The sequence below is a fragment of the Gekko japonicus genome, unplaced genomic scaffold (genome assembly GCF_001447785.1).
Source record: "Gekko japonicus isolate JY-2015 unplaced genomic scaffold, Gekko_japonicus_V1.1 scaffold32, whole genome shotgun sequence".
NCBI lineage: Eukaryota > Metazoa > Chordata > Lepidosauria > Squamata > Gekkonidae > Gekko > Gekko japonicus.
In genome coordinates this window covers 2,093,483-2,116,838 of record NW_015167527.1, presented here as the reverse complement: position 1 = coordinate 2,116,838, position 23,356 = coordinate 2,093,483, and the positions used below count along the sequence as shown (strand labels likewise).

Sequence of the window (23,356 nt, the reverse complement as noted above, 5' to 3'; positions counted from 1 at the left end):
GTTTTGGCCACTGTGTGACAGAGTGTTGGAATGGATGGGCCACTGGCCTGATCTTATGTTCTTATGAGAATAGGGCCAGGGCTTTCTCAGTAAATGTGTCTCTCTGCATGGTGTGGAGGTGGCTCTCCTCTTTTGAGCTCTTAAAACACAGATGAAAATACCCTCTTTTGAGGTTGGAAGATAAGGAATATTCCTTGTGAGTAGCAGTGATCTGGGATTGTCAGGGGGAACTTTGTATTGGCTGCTGTCCATAGGAACCAACCTGAGCTCCTGCTAATGGGAAAATGAGAGCTTGTATGGATGATCGAGGTCTGCACACCTCCTGTGTATGGGAAATGTGTGCTACACCTCCACTTCATCTTATTTATGCAAATTCCCCAAGAAGTAGGTCCAGTGCATGTACAGCGGAGGTGAATCAAAGGTAGGAAATGCACTCAGATGCCTTTCTCAGAGCAGGCCAAAAGCTGTTGATTCAGGGAATATCCATTTCTTTAGTGTTACCTATATTTTTGGTATAGGGATAGATTTGTATTGGGTGCTTAGTTTTTTTTTTAATTTTGTGTTTTTGTAGACTCCCAAGTTTTGAAATGAGTACAGCAAAAAAAGCAAAAACAGACAGTGTTTGTATCATTGAAAGCTATGTTATTGTGTTTTTCTTTTAAGACAAAAGGTGTTAATGTATGAGTTGTTTTTTTCTAAACTAAAACCTCAGTATTCAGATTAAATTGCCGTGTTTGCACTTTGCAATACATAAGTGGGTTTTGGGTTGCAGTTTGGGCACTCGGTCTCTAAAAGGTTCGCCATCACTGCTCTAAAGTATACATCTGTACTGCTGTGGTCATTGTACCAGCTCGTGGTGAGAAATGATGCATACACCCTCTGTTTAGACACTGCTTTCTTTACTGATCCTGCAGCAGAGGCAAATAGGCTAGCAGATACAACATGAAACAGAAGTAGAACCTTCCTTACTAGAAAGATAAACTGTAACAGAAGATGCAGCTATAACTGTTCTCATTTAATAGCGTTGCAAGCCTGCAGTACCTGATTTCAACTGCGAACACAAAACGGGTGTACAAGCACTTCTGCCCATAACAATTTGGCCGTTTCGAAAAAGGAATGAGCAGAGTCTAAGAATACCTGAAAGCACTGCAGAAGCAAAGGTTCCAGTTCTCCTGTAGCCACAGAAATGGAGATGGATAAACTGAATTGGAAATGATTCTGCTTCATGCATGTATTCAATGATCAATATTAGCTGTTTCCCATAACAGAAGAACCCTTAGATTAAATCCAGAGAGTCTAGATCACAGACTAATACACCAAATGAAGAACCACATCATAAATAAGCACCACTGCAGGTCCAGAACTGTGTCTCAATGAATCACTGTTCTGTCTTCTCTTGCATCATCACAGATGTACACAGCTATTCAAAGAGAAGATCTTCATCCTTGTCTTCTGCAAGCAAATTGGCAGGTTCGTGCTCTCCAGTAACCCTTCGCAACTCTTGTTCTCTTTCGTTCTTCTCTTTTATTATTTTTTTCTTCTCCTGGATCTTTTTTAACCTTAGAGCAAATAATTCAAATAATTGATCCTTCTGGTACATACATATAAACGTTCACTATTGGCTTACTTTTATGCAGAATATGCCCAAACATTTTTAAAAATCCTTAGAAAACACATTATTTATTTATTAGTAAAATAGCATAGAGAATTGAAACATTTCAGAACCAAATCTCAATCTATTTGACATGTGATGAAGCTATAATTTGTATGTGCCCATTTTTGTCTTTCCTATCTCCACTGATACGTTGTTAAACAATAATGGTCTATAGCTCCAGGATTGAGTAGTGAGCCAAAATAAGAGAACACTTTCTCTCCTCAGGAAAGGTTTCCTCCCCCATTCAGCTGACTTTTTTCAAATGGGCATGTAAGGCAAAGTGCCATCCTTGCCATCCCTCAAGGGTTAATGTGTGTAATAATGGGCATGGTCTCCCTTGTAGGTATTTCTAATTAGTTTTTCAGCCTGCCTGGCACCTTATCATTTTCAAGGCCAGGGTGAAAGTGGACAATTAGCTTCTCTTGAGAACGTGTCTTCAGTGATGGGAGAAGGGAAGCCTAGGAGTAGTGAAAAATGTGTTTTTTAAATAACAGTCTGGTTATTTGTGTGCAACTGCTTAGGGAACCAATGGGGTCAGCCTGTTGACTCCTTGACAGGCACACAAGCATTTGTACCCTCACTGCAGCATCAGGCCACCCCCCAATGCCGGAGTTTTATCTTTTAGCCTCCTCTCAACATTAGTTGCCATTTTTTAAAGATTCTCTCCAAGAATCACATCATTATTTTGTCGATTTAATTAGTCTAAGTGATTACTTTAATGAGGGCAAATCAGAGTAAGAATACTGCTCACATCTGCCTTCAGTGATGTCATAATCTAGCCAAATCTAATTGGCTAAGTGGTGACCTCACTGTCTCTAACAAGGCAACCAATTTTTTTAAAATCGTACTGAAGACAGGTGACTGAGGTCAACAACAATGAACTATGGCAAAAAAAACCCACTTTCCACACTAAAATTTAACTCTCGAGACAATTGGTACACCATGACCCCTGTCATGTGGCTGAAGAAGGACACTTTCACTAGCATTCATGTTTTGGTCTTTTTCTCCAGTGTGAAACTTTAAGCTTCGTGTATGTGCTGATGCATAAAAAGAATATACAGATACAACTCTTGCAAGGAAGATAGGAAATTTCAGGTGTCTAATTTTCTAGGACTCCAAGGATGCATATTTGTGCCTGTCTCAGATGGTAACAGCCCAGCCATATGAACTGCTGTGCCGGGTAAATGCCAACTTTTACTTCTGCATTTGAATGACTTTCAAACTTGAAGAACATACTAGATGCAAGCAGATCTAATATACTTGCCAAGCAATCCTCCACATCATTCCTCCCACTACATATGGCTGCAACAGTCCTAAAGGATTCTGCATATTTTATGCCAGTGCTTTTGTGCAAAAACATACCTAGTGCTGCCACTAAAGTCTTTAAACCAAATCCTCTGAGCTGGTTATTCTTTACCATATGGCTCAGTTACACACAGGAAGCTGGTGTCTCCCCACAAGAACTTACAGAACTGGCCAGTAAAGTTTCAAACCACTGTTAATACCCTCAACAAACCAGAGCTCTTGCCCAGTATCTTTATCTTTCAGTAGAACAGCTGCATAATAACCACACTACAAATGCCAGACTTTGCCAATAAGCAGTCAAAAATCAGCTAACCTCTTGGCAAAAGAGTAGTGACAAGGGGACTAAATGAGGCAGGAATCATTTACATATACCAAACACGACTTAGCTGTTTCAAGGCTTTGGAGTAGCTTGCATGTGCCAGCCAGCAACTTTTCCACTGAATCTTCCTACACACAGTCTCACTAGTACAGGATAGTGTAAAGAAACAGCAGGGTGAACCAGGATGCACACTGATACAGCCAGCAATCTTTAAGTATTCCCAGGACTATAAAAATTGGTGTCAGCTACTGCTGGGTGATATTTATCTATAGCCCCATTCACACTAACACTTCTCCACATAATCCTGTATCTGTAGATACTCAAGAGGGGCCACTTGAAAGAGGGGGAAAATGCAGCTAGTATGCTCTTTAAAAGTAGTCATACAGTTCATCAGTACTCCCTGGAATCAAACTACTCTGATTATAACAGATTTCACTGTGTTCTTGAAGGAATTCCAATTGTTAACAAACGAACCTATTGAAATTTTGGTGCGACTGTACAGAAATGTTCAATCTTTTTGAATGAAAAGACTGCCAAGTCACTCACCTGTAGAACTCTTCCCGCTCTCTCTCATCCAACTCAGTGATTATATAAGAAAGTGTACGTTCAATCCTGGGAATAATCACTATGAAAATAAATTAGGAGCAATAAGCACTACAGCCATGCAAAATGTTTTTACTGGTGAGCAACAGACACAAAAAATGCAGTACTGATTAAAGAACACAAAATTTTTGCTAGAATCTTAATACCACTGTACTCTGACTTCAAACACGTTTACACAGATATTATGGTTTTATTTCACTAAAATAAAACTTTCTGCTGTTAGTAATCAAAGAAACCCATCCAAAGCCCTGGCAAGAACAAGCTTAGGATAGCAACTAAGCCCTACGTCAGTATACCCTGAAGGTATATCAGCGACAAGCCCTAGCAGCATTGTGCTGGCACCCACCAGTGTAGCTGCTAGAACTGGGTAGTCTCAGGAGTACGCCATGGAGGGAAGCAGGACTCAATCAGCTTCTTAAACCCTTCCAGCCCCAAGCATAACCCCAGTGAACTATCACACCACTGAAAACCCTGGTGTAGCTAAAAAAGAAAACACAGGATACCAGCTAGTGGCACCAGCATAAGGAGCTTAGAATGGGGGCAGTGTTCCCTCTAAGCTGAGTTAGTGTGAGCTAGCGCACAGTTTTTTAGCCTCCGGCTCACACATTTTTGTCTTAGCTCAGGAAAGGATGGCTCCAGAGCCAACTAATGTATGCAGTAGCCAAATCGCTCACTCACAACTTTGCCAGTAGCTCACAAAGTAGAATTTTTGCTCATAAGACTCACAGCTTAGAGGGAGCATGGAATGGGGGTGTCTGTTATTTCACGCTGTAGTTAACCCTGTGACACTTAATAATTACACTATATGGCCGTATCACTGGCCAGTATGTGACATCACAAGCTGAAAAATTTCCTCATCTTGTCACAGCAAAATATGGTAATCTGGGAGGACAACTGAACTGAACCCAAGCAGTCAGCTGTAACATGCATTTACCTCTCCCAAGGTGAGTGAATTCCAAAGCATATTTTGTTCATGGAAACAGGCCAAAATCTCACTGAAACCAAGGATGTGCTGCCACAGAGTATTGCTTGGGTCTGGGAGTCCTTAGTTTACTATAACATCTACAGAAAGAAAGCACTGAACTTGAATTGTCAAAATAAAGTCCTTGAGGCACTTTGTCTAGCTATCAAATGTCAGATGCCATGCTCAAATAGTAGGTTTCCCACGCATGATTACAGTGAAAATTTGAGAAGTGGACTGTACAATATCCTAAAGGGGTTGTGGAAAGGGTTACTCATTCCTAACATGAGCTCCTTTTGGATTCCTAATGTTTCCCCAAGGTCTTGTTGTGAAATGGGACCCCAAAATATGCTCTCTTCATCACTAATATTAAAATGCCCATTAGAGACCACAATCACTCCCTGAGCCAAAGTACGGTAAATGGAGGCTGTTTCTACATGATTGAGGTTTAAAAAATTATGCATGAGATAGAGCAGGATGAGAAAGAAGTACTTTTCTCCCTTTCTCACAATACAAAAACTCGTGGGCACTCCATGAAATTGCTGAGCAGTCGGGTTAGAACAGATAAAATGAAGTACTTCTTCACCCAAAGAGTGATTAACACATGGAATTCACTGCCACAGGAGGTGGCGGCGGCTACAAGCATGGACAGCTTTTCAAGAGGGAATTGGATAAACATCTGGAGCAGAGGTCCATCAGTGGCTATTAGCCACAAGGTTTAGATAGGAACTCTCAGTCTGGGGCAAGTGATGCACTGTATTCTTGGTGCTGGGGGGGGCAACAGTGGGAGGGCTTCTAGTGTCCTGGCCCCACTGATGGACCTCCTGATGGTACCTGGTATTTTTGGCCACTGCGTGACAGAGTGTTGGACTGGATGGGCCATTGGCCTGATCCAACATTGGCTTCTCTTATGTTCTTACAGTCATCCTGTTGGTCTCCATGTTGCCTGAGCCTACCTAACATTGCCAACTCATGCTGAAGAGCATTTAAGCACCATCCCCATTCACTTACCATGTTCAATAGCATTCACACGCCTGTTGGTTATCTTGATGGCTTCATCCAATGTAACAAATGAAGTCTATGGGATGCAGTACAAAATTAAAAATTATCCGTGACAAATTGGGTCTCAGGATCTCAGGCCAGACTAAAGCATGTTGACATACATTTTCGGGGATTTCGTTACTCAAAAAATAAAGTCAAACTGGCATGATGGGAGGAGGTCTGGTAATTCAGATGGTATTCCACATGCAAGCTTCCCAAAACAGCTTACTGGCACAGCCTTATCAGCACCAGACTTGTACAGGGTGGTACTGGATCAGGATAGAAATGGCCTCACCAGATTCCCACTACCCAGTGCTGCCTTGCACAATTAAGCTAGAAGTGGAATACCTGATCTGAAGCACTTTTAAACTCTTGCACAGATCAAAGAATCCTATAGCCTGGCTCAGGAGAGGAGTAGGAATATTATTGTGGAACATATCTATGTATGTGAACACAAAACTGAGCTCAGTGTTGTACCAGCTGATAGACACGCTCTACAGACGAATGTAATTAGGTTGCAGCAGGAGCCTGGTAAAACAAGGTAGGAAGCTTTACTTGTAAAATAATGCCCGCTTTGGAAGTCAAGTCTAAGGCTGCAGCAGTGCCAGTCTATTTTTCCCATAACATAACTATGCCTACTCCAGGCCCAACATACAGTTTCCATAGCCCCTCAGATAACTTGTACCATACCACCCCATGAGCTGTCTGAAAAACAGCACACATGCTCTCATTGTGCATTTTAGCTACAGCTTTTACTATCGTGTTTATAGCCTTTCTTCCACCATGGAAGTCAAGGTGGCATACATGGGGTTCCCATGGACACCACATCTATGCACCAACCAGACCCAGAACTGCTCAGCTTCAGCAAGGTTATTACATCCTGTGCTTGCTAATCATACTGTAGAACTAACTGCAAATAAATGGGTCAGAAAAGAGAACAGATACTAGAGGACCTCTTTAAGAAATACCAGATTTTTAAAGCGATTATAATGTGGTGCAATTCCTTAGTTCTTTTGTTGATGCCCTAAAATGCATCGATACCAAAAATCCCTCTGATGGTCTTGTGTTGCCACCTACCTGCAGTGAGGCCAGTTCTACAAGGAGCTCTACAGCTTTGGCATAGTTTCTTTTCAGTTTTGCCAGTTGTTCCCCACCTCTGGCTAAACCAGTCAGCTCATAACCTGAAGCGAATCAGTAAAAATAGTGACCTCATGAAAAATACCACAAAACTTAGATCACCAGAAGACATTACACAGAAGAGGATGGTTCTAAGCATGCCAAGCCACTCATTTCAGCTTTCTCTTCTAAAAAGTGGAGGACATGCAGACTTGCAGGGGCATCTCATTTTCTCCTCCCTCACTACATCATCTTTCTCTTTATTGAAAGCCCCTATGACCTCTCCCCTTCTCCTGCTTTGTACTCTCCACCCACCAGCCAACCTACCCTTTTCACACACACCCATCTCCAGCCTCTCCCCAGGGAAACTATGGCCCAGTTGCACTGCAAGGAACCTACAGGGACTTGAAGGGGGCACCTCACTTTGTCCAGCATCCCCTCCTCACACTACCTCCTCTTTTCCTTATCCTGGCAGTTCCTTCCTCCTCACCTTTCCCTACTTCCTTCTCTCCTTCACCCCCACCCACGCACGCAATATACTTTTATCTGCCACCCATCTTATTTATTTATGTCCTGCCTTTCTCCACAATGAGGACCCAATCCAGTTTACATCATTCTCTTCTCCTCCATTTTATCCTCACAACAACCCTGTGAGGCAGGTTAGGCCAAAATAGACCCACGAAGGATGCTATCCTCTCCCCTTGCCTTTTTCTCACAGAAACCAAGCGTAGAATGCTGGCCAAACTGTTGTGTTTACCTAGCAAAAGATTCTTCTGCAAACCTGAAGCATTTTTATGCTTGTCAAAAGACCCATCTTGTCCATTCACTGCTCTAATATCTAGATTTATGTTATTTTATTTGGAGGGGATTAAACCCCCCCAGCACATTTTTTAAATTGTTTTCAATTTTGTTCTGCAAACCTGGGGGGGGGGGTGTCTCCCAGGTTTGTAGAACTATGTTTTCTTGCTCTGTGGCCCTGATCCACAGATATAGTTATCTGCAGATGTGGGCCACACTTCACAACAACGGAAAATAACAAAGAGTGCAACCCACTGAAGTAAACAGCAAGAGTTTTATTCATTTCAAAAACTCTGGATTGTATTTAAAAGTATCAGGTGCTCAAGGCTGGTGGCCAAATCACAAACATCTCCTGTCTGCTTTCACCTGTTACACTTTTAAAAAGCCCAAATAACAGTTTATTGTCATTTCATGGGGCTATGATGGAAAAAAATATAGCTTCCAAGACTCAATTCAATATTGTTTTACGAACAAGACACCAGAGATTTCTTGAGGATGGGGGAAGGTAACTTCTTACTTACTGTCTCCTCCTTCTTGGTAATGCTCAAAAACTGGCAAGGTCACACCTGTAAAAGCCAGACAACACTTTATACAAAAATATTTTACAGCCTCAACCCAGTTTTCTCTCATGACTCCTGAAACTGAATCCTTAAGAGTTTAACCACTTGTTCTTTTGACCCAGGGGCAATAGCTATTCGAAAGCAGAAACCCGTGAAAGATTGTTTACACAGCTATATGGAGGAATGCCACAGCAAAGGATACAGTTTCAGAACATCCTGATCACTAACAGTCAGGCCCTAGCTGGAAATATTGTGGGCTTAGGTACTTTTCAATATTCTCGGTTTCAAAATCCAAAATTCTACAACAGTACTGATGAAAGTTTGCTTCACATATATGCACCGCACAATCTGTACACAGTACAATTATGGAAATATCTGGTGCGTGACACGACACAATTGTTCTAATCTGTGTCCAGTTCTCTTCCCTGTACATTCCATAAGGAAAGTCATACCAGACTGAACTGTTCCATTTATAACAAGAGCGTGTTCTACCGCATTGCAGAAGCAGACCTGAATGACCACCGATTAGGAGAAAAACAATGATCATATACTCATATTGCCATCTTAAGCAAAGTTACAACTAAGATCATGGATTTCAACTCTCACTGGGATGGGATTCTGTTAGTCTCAAAAGTTTTTAGACTCTAGTTCTTCATCATTATCAAAAAGCACTTCTGTAAGGAGATTATTCTGAACAATTTGCAAAAGAAGATACATCCTCCTTTTTCAAAAACACATAAGCCTACAATTTCATCACCTGCTACATTGTCTTTCTTGGCTCTGATCTTGACTTGAGCTTTGTTCACATTCTGAATCACCGTAGTACTGCAAGAACAACAGAATTTTTATTTTGCAATATTGTATGTGACACATACCTTCTGTGACAATCAAGTAATAGTCAAACTTATTTACTTAACCATCAGCTTTAGTGCTAACAGATCAGTGTACACAATTTCAAACACTTAAAACCAAGCTCAGACATCAACTGTAAATTTAGAGGGACAACCAACACTTGCTGGGTGGAAAGGCTAGGGTGTTTTTCAAACACGTCATGTCAAAACTAGCCTTGAAAAAGAACTAGTATCTTGCAGGTAACTCAGCAAAATAGTTGGTTACTTCAAGAAATGTACATATATAATTCTCAGATGTGTGGGAACTTCCAATCCCACACATGAGGACTGTAGAGATTAATTAGGATAAACCGACTGGGCCCCCGGTCACACGGGACGGAAAATGCGGGGGGGGGGGAAGTGTGGCTGTTTGCCCCAGAACAAAGTAATGTGCGGCAGCCCGATCGGACGTCCTGTCGAGGTCCTGTGGTTAGGCCATTAGGTGCCGATCACACGGCTAGTCTGCAGCACGGCAAAGAAGCTGCATGGAGCGATCACACCGGCAATCGTGCCATGCCACTTCCATGGCAAACAGATTTTTTTTTGTCTTACTGAAGTTTGCACATGTGCATGATCGTTTGTGCGCGTCCTGTGGAGACTTAAAAAAACAACATCCGGTTTGCAACGGGACATGGGCGGGCGCCGGATGCCACGGGTTTCCAGCGGAAACGCAATCAGATGCCCGCCCTTGCCCCGCGTTTTCCAGAAACTAGTACATTTTATGTGGTGGTTTTTTTACTCCGCATCTTCGGCAACAAGCCACAGGTTAGCCACGGGTACACTACACTTCCCAGATGTTGCGGTGTGATCGTACCCAGAAAATCCGCCTATCATCCATGTCTTCAGCATGGCAACTTCTCCGTGTGAACGGGGCCTAAGTTGTTGCATCCACTAAGCACAACATTTCTCAGTATACTATGAAATATAGTCAGTCAGCCAGTCTTTACAACAGCCCACAGCCCATTCAGAAGCAGAATAAAACAGATAAGCACTAATATAAAATTATCTACATAAAATCTCTCCATACATCATTCGTCCTAATATATCTAACAGTTAAAAGGTTAGAATATGAGTAAATGATTGACTGGACATTATCTTGGCCTGTATGTTCATTACAGAACACCGAAACTTTGCCAGAGACACAATAGTGCTTGGGTCAACCCCTGCCATAAGATTGAGAGTCTTCTGCTCAAAGAACAATTTCTTATCAGCCATCACAGGTTTCAATAAATCTAAGTGTGCCCATACATAGAATCTACAGTGGGAAAACATGTAAACCAATGCCTCAATCAGGTTAACAGAGCAAAGCCAAATCTATGATTTGATGGAATGTTTTTGAATCTTCCTGACTGGAGTGAGGATGTTATGCTACCTTTTTATACATAAATGTATGTTCTGATTATTTATAAAGCAAAGGATAGCATGTATTGCTACAACTTCTGAAATTAACAATAAATTTTACGACAAGCTGTAAAACAGCCAAAAGGGACTGATTGAAATGTATGGTTTTAAGATCTGTCCAACTGTTGTCAGGGTCCCACACACACACAAAAAGGGATACTTTTGCAAATGTGCTTTCATACAAAGCAGTGACCATGCCAAACCATAGGGATCCAAAGTCTTCTAATATGCCCAGACTGCTCAGGGGATGGAGAAATAAAAGAAATTCCTTGAGAACTTGCTTCTTCTGTTGGAAGATAGTTTTGAAAGTTTAACGCCCTGCCCTTCTCCCTACTTATTTTTGCAACTCCTATCCAAATGCTTTTTCTTCTTACAGAATTATCCTCTTCCATTCTCTTCTCCACAAACAGAAGAAAGATTTCAAAGATCAATAGTTCACAAGTTCACTTAGTTATTCACCCTTCCTTGCAAAACAGAAATGCCCCAAACTACATTTATAAACCTTACCTGAAATCTCCAGCTGTGAACTTTGCCTCAGCCAGTGAGAAAGCAGCTTCTCTCATCACCTCACCCATCAACATCTTTGTCTGCAATTGCAACAAGATACTAACATGGAGGCTACAACCGATAATGAAGAAAAGTAAACCAAAATTTACTGTATGATGCTAGTCACAAATTTAATAAAGCTAAAATTTCCCTACTAATGGAAACACATTAAAAGACAATTCACTTACCTCAATAATTTTCTTTAGAATCTGCCGGAATCGCAAAGTCAGAGCATCAGACTTTTTCTTCAAGAGGTTTCTGCCTGTCTGAGCTCCTTTCAAACGGGCCTTCATGATGGTCTGAGCCCTGCCAAATTCAGAAAGGAACAGTTGATCCTATCACTTCATATTATCAATAAAAGAGACAAAAATGTTTCTGAAATGGGGGGGAAATAAAGCAAAAGAAACTCAACAGAGTTCCTTGGCTCAAAGAACTTAAGACATGTGACAGACAAAGATTTACGGTGGAAAAAGGAAAGTGTTTACCATTTGATGGCTACTTGCAAATGGTTATACAATGAAGCAGATTCTGTATCCCTACTCTCTCTCTCTTCTAATCATTGCAGGGAAATCACAACAATTGACTTACCATATGGTCAGACACTACAGACAATCAGTTCCTCAAATATAACTGTACATTTGACTTAGGCTGCAACCTAAAAACACTTTCTTGGGAGTAAACCCCATGGTAGATTTATGATTGCTCCCTTGGGCAACTTTTGCCAATTGGACATTTGTTCTGTGTAGCCACAAGATCCTGGTGACAGCCCTGACCTCCAAGGAAAACCTTCACATCATTATTAACTTAGGGCATCATTTATACATGCTGCACAAGGAAATGTCATGACAACTCCTGAAAGAGTTACAACATAAAGCATCTTAAGGAACACAACTCAATTTTTAAAAATCCAGACAGCTTTTACTTTCTTGTACCAACTGGTTTGTGCCACTGTTTACACACTGAAACCTAGTTCATTTACTAGCTGGAACAAGATTCTGCAAAACTGTGTGTCTGCAATAAACATGGTTGTGTTTACTATCAAGAATGTCAGACCAGATTCAGCAAACATAGACTATAGATGTTCCTCCACAATTCACTTGAGATCAAGACAAGGAATTAAGCAAACATAGCTTCTTAGATTTTTTTCATTATCCTGCATCCATGCATTGGTTTAATGAACCACCACCAATTTTCATTGCAATTATTTTTAAAAGGAAGACTAAATATTAAATTCCTTATAGGAGATTACCTTAAGAAAGGAGGGAGGGAGGAAGAGGGGAATCACTTCAAGGAAGCTCTGTCATTCTCTAGTCATGATGGAACACCCTTGCCTGTTTTTATAGTTTATTGGATAAACAGAATATACAAAACCACTGGAAGGTCAAAGACCCAGTCATGAAACAATGATGATCCTGCTACATAGGCATTAATCAGTGGAACTAGGCTCAGCTTAGAAACCCCCATGGACAATCTCCCGCCAGGCTCTCCTGTCTTCCGCCGTCCTCCGAAGTTGGCTCAATTTCATGTTCGTTGCATCGCTGACACTGTCTAACCATCTCATCCTTTGCCGTCCCCGTCTTCTTTGACCTTCAATCTTTCCCAGCATCAGGGTCTTTTCCAGTGAGTGCTCCCTTCTACATAGGCATTAATCAGTGGAACTAGGCTCAGCTTAGAAACATTAGAAGGTCACCTTCATGTTCAACAGCTCCAGGACTCTTAGACTTTTCACAGGTCACATACACCATACTATCACTGGATGGGCAGTCACTCAGCAAGGCTGACTTTGTGTATGCAAAAGTATTTCATAAGAGCTAGCGATGGCAACCTGCTAAATGTATTCACCATTCTCAAGTATGATCTTCTACAGAACCTAGGAAAGGCACTTAGGCATAGAAGGACTTGGTACGGTTGTTAAGAGATCAGTCCTGTATACCTAGGCATGTTTAAGCCTTCTGAAAACAGTGAGCTATGGCACATCTCAGTTTTCCTTTTTTGAATTACACTATTCTTCACTGCTGCCTTCAACTTGGAATTCTGTTTGAAAGCCAAGCACAACAGCTTACTATTCATTTTCAGTTTTTATTTGAGAATTATTAACACTATAATCCCAAGTTTTCACACAGGGAGGAACATTCCAGCAAAATTATCTCTCTAATACAAATGCATTAAATAATAACTCATCAGCACCAATACTAAGACCCTTTCTAAACAGTTCATGTTCTGAAAGGGTGACAACCCTGTTCCATAACTGTCAAAGACATTTGACTGCATGACTACACATTTGCTGTTTGGGGCCTGGAAATCACTTGTTTTACACTTCCTCATTTTCTTAACCTTAAAGGTCCTTCCTTCCCAAATGCATTTACTTGCCCTGTACATTAGCACAGGAGTCAGTGATGGTGAAGGAATGCTCCACTCTAATAGTAACAGTTGCATTTGCAGTTCTGAGCCCCATCAAAAGATCAGCAACACAGCCACAGGTTGCCTTCCCAAGAACACCCTCATGTAGGCCCTTCCCCCTGATTCCATATAGGAGTCACACATTTCATTTAACACAGCAATAGCAAACAGGAGCAATCACTGGCATCTACAAGAACCTACTACCCAGGTAACAAAAGGAATTTTATCATCATTTTATTTCTCTCAAACAATAAACCAATCTTGTTGTTCTGTAATAACTTGATATACCAACGACTGCAGCTTCAACAACCTTGCCATATTACCCATCTCCTTCATAATTCACACAATCACTGAAGTTCACGGTAATTCACTCACCCAATAACCTAAGAGGCAGGTCACTGCTACGTCAGTTTACACGACAGCATGGAAAACTGAAGCAGAACAACATGCCCAAAGCCAGCCCTTGGCTTCACTGGGATTTGAATCTGTGCAGTGTCTGCCTCCCTCTACAGCCTACCTCGTGATGGAGCTAACTGTCACTGTCCCTTTAAAAAGTGAGCACTACAGAACATACCCTCGGATACCGAACCCCCGAGTGAATCATCCAGAACCACCACCGTTCTCTGGTCCGTGAAAGTCACTTAACATCGGTCGAAATCCCCGTGTTGCTCTTCCGCCTGCATTGTCGCCCCCCCCCCCCCCCCCCGCGCGTGAATGAATAAGACCTGGAGGCAAAAGGACATCGAGGGCTAAACGGAACCTGCTGGCGTCCTCGACGCCCCAAGGACTGGCTCAACAGTCAGGCTGGCCCACCACCGGAGAGAAGCAAACGGCCACTCACATCCGCGAAGGGAAAATCTCGATCCTGTCCTTGCCCGACATCCTGCTCGCAGCGGCGGGGACGACAAAGGCTCCCAAGAAACGCCGCCGGTTCTCTTGCCGCAACAGACCGTCCGGGCTCGGTCACGTGACTGGCGCTGGTTGCCAAGGCCCGCCTCCTCCTCCCCGACGAGGAGGCGGTGTCTTTACCGGATGTTATCCTTGCCTGGCCCTTCCGGGGGGGGGGGGGGCGCAAGTACCATAGACAAGGAGAGAAAGAGAGGCGCCTTGCGGCGGAAGTCACTGTCAACGAATATATCACTTGACTGAAACGACAGCGAAGTGAGGTCACTTCCACAAAACCCTCTGCCATAATACATTTGTTGATCTTCGGGCAGTAGCTGTAGTGGCCGCAGCGGACTAATGCGGCTCCCGCTCTGAAATGTATCTTTATCAAGAACGGGTCTGGGTAAAAGTCGGATCTAAATGGATGCGCATGAATTTACACTGAAACGAAATAAAACCACGCAGTTTCTTCCACTCCGAGCCTTACACATCAAGAGCCGAACTAAATCTGGAAGCTCAGGGACGCCTCCAGGTTGAAGCACGGTACATCCGCTTCCGGTCTCTGGGAAGCAGGAAGAGGCGGGGTGGCGACTGCGCAGATCGACGTGGGTGGCTTGCCGCGGTCGAACCGGATACACGCCGTTGGTCCTGGAACCCAGAGAAGAGCTCCAGAGAGCGGGGCCCTCAAAGCGGCAGGTAATTGGGCTGCAGGGGCTGGCGTGGGGGCCAGCAGCGTCCTCTCTCGGGCTGTAAGGCAACCGGGGGCACGGAGAGGGTCCCTTAGGGAAGCGGGCCTGAAGGCCATCCGGGCGGGTGAGAATTAGAGGGCGCGTAGTGCTTGGCCTGGTGCACCTCGCGCTCTTGACGCAGCCGCCGTTCACTCCACGGGTGGGTCGGAGTCATTTGGGCTTCCTGGTGCGGAAGTCTGTCTTCGGCAAGAACCACCCCCTGGGAAAGAGCTCGTGAGGGCGAGTCTTCCAGGCCTCCCAGAGAGAGCTGGGTGTCACCCCGACGAGCCTTTCTTCGCCCTATAATCGGGCAGCCAAATGGTAAATGCAGGCACCCCCTGTAAACGTTGAGAGATGGTCTTTCATAGGTAACTTGCCTTCATTGACTAGGCTTCCTCGCTCCGCAAAAAAATTAAAAATCCATAAGAAACAGGAGTTACTGGGTGGTCATATAGGGCCACTTTCAAACGATTGCTTCTACAGTTCTTATATTCTTTACATATTTGCAACTGTGTTTTGTTTTTTAAAGCTAAGCAAAGAATAGTTCCCCCCTACCCCATTGCTGGCTTAAGTTCAGTTTTAAGAAAAGTTTGAACTTAAGTCATTCATCATAAAATATTAATGAAATTTGGCCCTGTTTTACTCTGTGCTGGGTAAATTCTTTCTGCCAACTTGCAGGCGCCTGAAAAAAGAATTTGATCTTCTAATGACTGCAACGTTTAAGCTATGTAATGGCAGAAGGCTGAAAAGTGTACTTTGAAAATGACCTAGTACCACCCCTTGGCAAGTTTTGTAGGAGTTTTTTGGAACGCTGTCAGTTAAGACAGCCTATCTGCAGTAGATCATCAATCAATGGGTATGTTCACATGGAACCCTTATTCCTTGTACTGATGTGTACTGGTTGATGGCCAGCTTCTGTAAAGTTGTATTTTCCCCCAGACCCAGTTTTGTTTGGAGGAGCAGTGTATAAATTGCTTCTCCAAAAGAGTGGATGAAGGAAGGGATTCCACTAGTAAATTACACTGATGTAGTTTGATTTTAAAAGTTATATCCTGTAGGTCTTTGCTAAATGGACCTTAATGTGGTTTTGGCCCATTACATACACCAATAAAATGAAATAAAAGATTAATGCAATGAACATTTTAGCTACAGAATACAATTTAAATAATAAATACAGTACAGCAGTAAAAGACTGTGCATTGTCTGCCTCCCTCTGCAGACTGTTCAGACAAGGGCTAAGCAAGACTCAGGTATCATTTTCTGCACTTGTATATGTGGCATAAGTGGGATACAAATGTTTCCATTGTGCAGTTTTCCCCTCAGCTGGCAATTGTTGCTATTAGGTGTGCCTTTTGGGTGTGTTTGTGCCAGTGTCATGTCTGTGTATTGATGTGGTGGCTTAGACTAATAGGATTGCTCTCTTAATTGAAGAAGCTTCCAGTTTGAATGTTGTCTCTGCCATTTGTTCTTGCTGTGACCTTAAACAAGTGACTAAGTCACTCTCATCTCCAGGCCCTCATTTGCAATAGAGCTTTTTAAAAAAGTGTTTGAGTAACAAAGTGTGTGATGTCCTTTGAACACAACACAAATATTAATTATTAGTACTGCTTGGAACATCACTGGTGAAGTGCAATTCAGTTTTTGTTTAAAACATGCACCTTTGTTTCTTGTTTTATATAAAAGTAACATGGGACTGGCCATGTGCATTCAGGGGTTGTGTACTAAGACACACATTTACAGTCTTGTCCTGCTATATGGGGGGCATTTCCCCCCCTTTTATATGCTGTGTGTTTTCCCTTCCTACCTTAAAACTTAGGGGCTTGGATGTTGCTTACGATTTCCATATGTAGAAGGGGGTCCTTTCACCAGGTCCTCCCTCCCATGGTAGACCTCCATCTCCCTCACCCAACTGTTTCTGGGGGTCCCCATCCCCAAAGAGCAGCACTTTGGGGAACATTTGGGGCTGCAGTGTTGGGGGAAACTGGTGAAGTACTACCTTTGAAATTTTTGGCAGAATCCAAGCCCTAGTTTGTAGCTAACACGATAAATTACATGTTATTTCTAGGCAGTTGACTCTTGGAAGCAGTGCCACTAACTGTACTCATATGCAACTTCCTGTGTATAGTTTGTCATCTTGCCAGTTCAGGAAGCATTCACTGGTACCATAATTGATTCTGTTGCTTCCCCATCCCCTTCCAGTTGTTATATATTAATTTGTTCGCCTCCAATTTATATGAAAAGCATCTGCCTGATCTAAATCAGTTTGTTTCCATCACTGTTCCACCCTGTCTTCCTGCCTGTGTTGGAACAATAATGTCTCCATTAAGACTCTCAGGAGAAAAGCAGTTGCCTTGAAAACCCTAATCTCTGTGACAGAGAGAAATGTAGGGACTAACTTCCTAGAGAAGGGGATATGCTGCCCTATATCACTTAATTTAAAAATTTTTATAAGCTGCATTAGTTTGGGAAGGTATAGCAAAATTTTATAATAAACGAAGAGCCAGTAGGTTGTATAGAGCCTTCCTGTCATTTGACTCAGTCAGAATAACTGTTTCTTACATACCCTTGGTTTCTAAAAATTTACCAGTGTGCGATATACCTTTGTTCACACTACTTTATCTTGCTCTTTTAGAACATTATAGTACTTCCCTGCTCTCTCAGGTGCAGTTTCCTTGTGTATTTAAGCAAGTCTTTCAGTATCTTCCAATATGTACCTCAAACCTGAAAAACAATAGTTTTCCAAGTATAAATCTCTGGTAACTGCAGGCAAAATTTCTCTCAGTAACATTAGTCTTATTATATTGCTTATTAGATGTCTCATTCTATTGATTACATTGACTTGCAGTATGTAATCTGCATTGCATTTCAGTAAGGGGGGCTGTAGGTAAAGGAAATACATTTTCTGATCTGTAACACTTCATGAAATAGGCAAAACTATACGATTTTCTAAAATCCATTTTTTTCCCTCTTGGGTGGATTGTTGTGACAGCAATCCTATTTGGAGACTTGTTGCCAAAACTACACTCATGAGTATTCTGCAGACCTACAATAAGCCACAAGGTTTTGTAAGCTTGCCAAGGAAAGCTATATAGTCATGGGATCCTTGGCACTGTGTAGCTGTCTGAATTTCTGGTAACCTCAGTTAAGGAGGAACGAAACAGAAACCGAGAAAGCAGGAGACAGGAAAGGAAAGTGGAATTCAAAATATATCATATAAATTCTTAGTGATCCTTATTACTGTTGGGCAAGTTTGGTCATTCGTTGTTGCAGATTTGGGGTGAGGGGGCTGAGACACTTGGGACACTGACTTCTCTAAGACCTAGTGAATTTCTGGCTATGGTGACATCTTAATTGTACTTTTAGCTGTGACACAGCACAAGACCTTACCAACAGAAGCGGGCAGTGTTTGAGTGTGCATGCATGGATTTAGATCTGCAGTCTACCTCCTCCTTCCCTTCAGAAAAACCACACACATGTACAATACAGCTGTGGTGCTTTACTTTTAAAAAACATTTTTACAGAATTATATATGCTAACAAAGGGGCCACAGTGGCTCAGAGGTTAAGATTCTGAGCTGCAGACCGGAAGGTCTGTAGTTCGGCAGTTTGAGATCCGAGTGCTGCATGATGGAGTGAGCTCCCATCTCTAGCCCCAGCTCCTGCCAATCTAGTAGTTCAAAAGCAAGAAATTGCAAGTAGATAAATAGGTACCGCTTTGGTGGGAAGGTAATAGCATTCTATGCACCTTGGCGTTTAGTCATGCCGGCCATATAACCATGGAAACGTCTTTGGACAGCACTGGCTCTTCAGCTTGGAAATGGAGATGAGGACTGCCCCCTAGAGTCGGATTCGACTGGCTTTCGAGCAAGGGAAACCTTTACCTTTATATGCTAACACTTCTGATATTTTAACTGCATAAGCATAAACATGGTGTGTACTGGATACATCCAGAAGGTAATTCTGGAGGTTGGGGAACCTGCATGGTTAAAAAGCCACACATGATGGGCAGCTGCAGCGAGGAGTGGGAACTGGGGGAAATGCCTCTTCAGCCAGGAGTCTTCTCTGCTAACCCAGTCCCCTTGCATCACCTTTGCAGGGCTCGAAGGAGGGAAGAAGAAGGTTGAGAAAGTTCCACAGGTGCCTTTAGCTGGTGGTGTATGGGATTGAGCCCCTTGTATTTTGATTTAACTGTAAGAGTTGTTTCGTTAGATTTCGTGCTCTCTAGTTACATCTGTTATCCCTGACCTGGATAACCCAGGCTAGCCTGATCTTGTCAGATCGCAGAAGCTAAGCAGGGTCGACCCTGGCTAGTATTTGGATGGGAGACCACCAAGGAGTATCAGGGTCGTGACACAGAGGCAGGCAGTGGCAAACCACCTCTGAACGTCTCTTGCCTTGAAAACCCTGTGAGGTTGCCATAAGTCAGCTGTGACTTGACAGCGGTTTCCACCACCAGTTACATCTGTTAATGTTGCTTTTCACAAGTGCATGCAGTCTAATACACAGTTTCAGAATGTACACAGGTAAAAGTGTTGCTATTTATTCTTTTAATCATGGTCTGGTTTTGCTGTTATGACTAAATTAAATGCTTCTGTTTCCCTACTACACCAATATTACAGGATGCCTGGACTAAGTTGTAGGTTTTACCAGCATAAATTTCCAGAAGTTGAAGATGTTGTCATGGTCAATGTTCGGTCCATTGCAGAAATGGGAGCCTATGTTAGCCTCTTGGAATACAACAATATTGAAGGCATGATTCTGCTCAGTGAGTTGTCCAGGAGGCGTATCCGTTCTATAAACAAACTGATCCGAATAGGCAGAAATGAATGTGTCGTCGTCATAAGGGTTGATAAAGAAAAAGGTAAGTGAAAGAACCATGTAGTGCTATTTTAAATCTTAAGTGCACATTTTGTTTTCATCCTGACAACTTGTGTCATAACCTTGGCATTTTGTCTGGGAATCGCAGGAATTTAAACAAAAGATGTCTGTTTCAGATGTGAAGTGAGACTTGTAGTTTTCTAGCTGCATTCGGTGAATAGAACTGGCTTTCTTAAAAAATGAAATCAGGAATTGGGGTGAATCTTAATTACATTTTAAAATATTTATTTTTGTGTTAGGCTATATCGACTTGTCAAAAAGAAGAGTTTCCCCAGAGGAGGCAATTAAATGTGAAGACAAATTCACCAAATCAAAAACTGTAAGTTACCACATCATTGGTCATTACTGTGCTGCTTTCTAGAATATTGAAGTTGTGAGTACACTGTTAGATTTTGAAAGGAGAGGCTCTGTTGATGTGACTATACCAGTGTGGTTAAAGAGGTTAGGATGTCAGACTAGGATCTGGGAGACCCAAGTTCAAATCCACACTCTGTCCTGGAAGCTCACTGGGTGACCTTGGGCAAGTTGTGGGCTACCAGCCTAACCTCACTCACAGGGTTGTTGCATAATTCAGATGGAGAAGGAGAGGATGATATGGCAAGCCATTTCAGGTTCCTACTGGGGAGAAAAGTAGTGCATAGGTATCTAAATAAATATAGACTAGTTGTGGACTGTTTTGCACTGACAAGTTTTGTAACATAGATAATATGTACGCTTCTAGTATGTGGCATTCTGATGGAATTTAACACTGAAAATACTGAATTCTTTAATGTATTGACAATTAATGTTGTCAAAATGATTTACATTTAAACATAAATATTACAAACTGTTGTATATGTCTACAGTATATTTCTGAATTATCAGTATATAATGCAGTAGATTGTGTTACATAAAATTTTTTGTCCTACACCATGAGTAAAACCTTAGTTTTCATTTTACCCATTCCAAAGAGAAAAATAATCATTGGCGAGTTTCTTTCAGTATTTCCTAAAATTTCCCAATTTTTCCATTTGGGATGAGTGAAATACTTTTTAAAATGAAGGTTTTCTCACTCAAAAAGAGAAGATATTTCACAGCTTTTTTTCAGTGCTCCCCAAAATGACCCAAGTTTTAATGGGAAAAATAGAATGTCCTTGCGAAAAACAGGGAAAACATTTTTTCCCCTGAATTTTTCTGGGTTTTTCTATCAGGTCTTAAACTCTGTATATGAAGAGCATTCATGAAGTTAACAGAATTTTAATGTACAGTAATTTGTTAATATAGTTAACATGTTAGAGCTGTTGCATGGAAATAATAGCACTCAGTTTATGCTTCTGAAGTTAACACTGAGTTATTTCTGCACTGGAGGATTTTGCAGTCATTGTCTAGTTTTTGGTTGGTATTGTTCATTGTGCTTTTATGAGTTGTTTACTACTAGCACATGTGTATTATTCAGACTTTTTGCATTACATTCTGAGGGCTGTGGGGTTACTGCAAACATGCATGAATATCTTCCTAAGTGACAGAGCAGGAGTTTCATAAACTAAATGCAAAAGATATTCATTTGTGTGGTTCTTTAAAGACCTTAGGAGCTGCGGTGGCTCAAGTGGTTAAGATGTTGAACTGCAGGCTGTGGAAGGTTGGTAGTTCAGCAGTTCGAGACCCGAGTGTGCCACATGACGGAGTGAGCTCCCGTCTCTAGTTCCAGCTCCTGCCAACCTAGCAGTTCAAAAGCAAGAAATTGCAAGTAGATAAATAGGTACCACTTCAGTGGGAAGGTAACAGCGTTCTGTGCGCCTTGGTGTTCAGTCATGCCGGCCACATGACCACGGAAATGTCTTCAGACAGCACTGGCTCTTCGGCTTTGAAACAGAGATGAGCACCACAATCCTAGAGTCGGATTTGACTGGCTTTCGAGCAAGGGAACCTTTACCTTTACTTTAAAGACCTTACTCATGTGGTACCACTTTTTCTGTGACCAGTTCCCATGCAACCAAGTTTATGTTCAGATGACCCAGCCATGGGAGCAAGGGCTAATTGCATATCCCTCCCACCACCAGCAGAGTGCAGATTCTATGATTAGGGCAGTTGATCTTCACAGCTAGGTCCTTTAAGGCATTAGACCAGTTTTGAGGGAGCCAATCATAGAAGGTCTCTCACCCATGATAACATTTTTAAAGAACTCCATAGGTACATTCTGTACTAGAGGAGATACATACAGAAGAGTGCAAACTCACAGACAGCTTCATCTGGTCAAAATCACACTTTAAATGTTAATAATGAAATTTGTTCTACAATTCAGAAGATAATTTAAAGCAATAACTGAATAATTTTTGGTACAGATTCTTAACTTATGCTATGTGTATCAGGGATGGAATGTGTAAGGTTCGGGAAGACTTTTTAGCACCACAAGGTGCTGTTACCCTTGTATGTTCTTTATTTGAATTAATGCCTTTGACTTTTAATGCCAATCCCTTCCCCATTATTGAGACTCATTGTGTTTGATATAAGAACATAAGAACATAAGAGACTCCAATGTTGGATCAGGCCAAAGGCCCATCCAGTCCAACACCCTGTGTCACACAGTGGCCAGAAATACCAGGTGCCATCAGGAGGTCCACCAGTGGGGCCAGGACATTAGAAGCCCTCCCACTGTTGACCCCCCCCCCAAGCACCAAGAAGACAGAGCATCACTTGCCCTAGAGCCCCTAGCTATACCTTGTGGCTAATAGCCACTGATGGACCTCTGCTCCATATGCTTATCTAATTCCCTTTTGAAGCCGTCCATGCTTGTAGCACCCACCACTTCCTGTGGCAGTGAATTCCATGTGTTAATCACTCTTTGGGTGAAGAAGTACTTCCTTTTATCCGTTCTAACCCGACCGCTCTGCAGTTTCATGGAGTGCCCACGAGTTCTTGTATTGTGAGAAAGGGAGAAAAGTACCTCTTTCTTTACCTGCTCTTTCCCATGCATAATCTTATAAACCTCGATCATGTCACCCCTCAGTCGTCTTTTCTCCAAGCTAAAGAGCCCTAAGCGCTTTAACCTTTCCTCATAGGGAAAGTGTTCCAACCCTTTTATCATTCGAGTTGCCCTTTTCTGCACTTTTTCCAAAGCTATAATATCCTTTTTAAGGTGTGGTGCCCAGAACTGCACACAGTATTCCAAATGAGGTCTCACCATTGATTTATATAGGGGCATTATTATATTGGCTGATCTGTTTTCAATACCCTTCCTAATAATCCCCAGCATAGCATTGGCCTTCTTTATTGCAGTCACACACTGTCTCGAC

The 23,356-nt window shown here is 42.2% G+C and overlaps 2 protein-coding genes across 2 annotated transcripts in view; one reads left to right on the top strand and one right to left on the bottom strand.

Annotated features, from left to right (window-relative positions):
* Window positions 1-882: 882 nt before the first annotated feature.
* ATP6V1D (ATPase, H+ transporting, lysosomal 34kDa, V1 subunit D) lies at window positions 883-14,581 on the bottom strand. Its single transcript, XM_015413299.1, has 9 exons — window positions 14,436-14,581; window positions 11,383-11,500; window positions 11,156-11,235; window positions 9,115-9,182; window positions 8,319-8,363; window positions 6,961-7,064; window positions 5,854-5,920; window positions 3,825-3,903; window positions 883-1,559 (listed from the first exon to the last, which is right to left on the bottom strand). Exons 1-9 carry the CDS (start codon window positions 14,474-14,476, stop codon window positions 1,421-1,423), a joined length of 741 nt encoding a protein of 246 aa, XP_015268785.1. The 5' UTR covers window positions 14,477-14,581; the 3' UTR covers window positions 883-1,420.
* Window positions 14,582-14,712: 131 nt separating this feature from the next.
* The window catches only part of EIF2S1 (eukaryotic translation initiation factor 2 subunit alpha), an 18,662-nt gene continuing 10,018 nt past the window's right edge, over window positions 14,713-23,356 (top strand). Inside the window, exons 1-3 of the mRNA XM_015413298.1 lie at window positions 14,713-15,175; window positions 19,826-20,067; window positions 20,324-20,403. Of these exons, the coding sequence (XP_015268784.1) occupies window positions 19,827-20,067; window positions 20,324-20,403 (321 nt within the window). The 5' untranslated portion in view covers window positions 14,713-15,175; window position 19,826. The remainder of the gene's footprint in view (window positions 15,176-19,825; window positions 20,068-20,323; window positions 20,404-23,356) is intronic.